Source organism: Phytophthora parasitica (assembly GCF_000247585.1).
Source record: "Phytophthora parasitica INRA-310 unplaced genomic scaffold supercont2.46, whole genome shotgun sequence".
Lineage (NCBI taxonomy): Eukaryota > Oomycota > Peronosporomycetes > Peronosporales > Peronosporaceae > Phytophthora > Phytophthora nicotianae.
In genome coordinates, this window is record NW_008649032.1 from 190,415 (window position 1) to 190,764 (window position 350).

The window sequence follows — 350 nt, forward strand, 5'->3', positions numbered from 1 at the left end:
TGGACTTGACACTCTCACACTGTTTAACTACCGGCTGCTTTGATACGACCATATCCTTTCGCTTTGTGCAGCTTCTGCAGTGCGTTGAATGCTTGCTGGTACTCCTGATATTTTGTGGCACTCATACCTTGTAGGACAGATGCTGGATTGGTCTTGTATAATTTCCAGTCGAGGTCAAAACGGCGAAACAACGCTTTCAGGTCACTCTTGGGGATGGTTCTTTCTTCGAAGTCGGCAGCAGTCGTACGGTGGGCGTGGTTGGTCCTCAAAAATCGTTGGTTTGCCACGGTAACATCACTGGTCGCGAGGAAGGTTGCCGCGACCACCGCAAAGACGATAGATAGACGCAT

At 49.7% G+C, this 350-nt stretch overlaps 1 protein-coding gene across 1 annotated transcript; it reads right to left on the reverse strand.

Annotated features, from left to right (window-relative positions):
* Nucleotides 1–23: 23 nt before the first annotated feature.
* PPTG_15277 (hypothetical protein) lies at nucleotides 24–350 on the reverse strand (the record flags this gene model as incomplete). The annotated part of the gene is made up of 1 exon (XM_008912326.1): nucleotides 24–350. One exon carries the CDS (start codon nucleotides 348–350, stop codon nucleotides 24–26), a length of 327 nt encoding a protein of 108 aa, XP_008910574.1.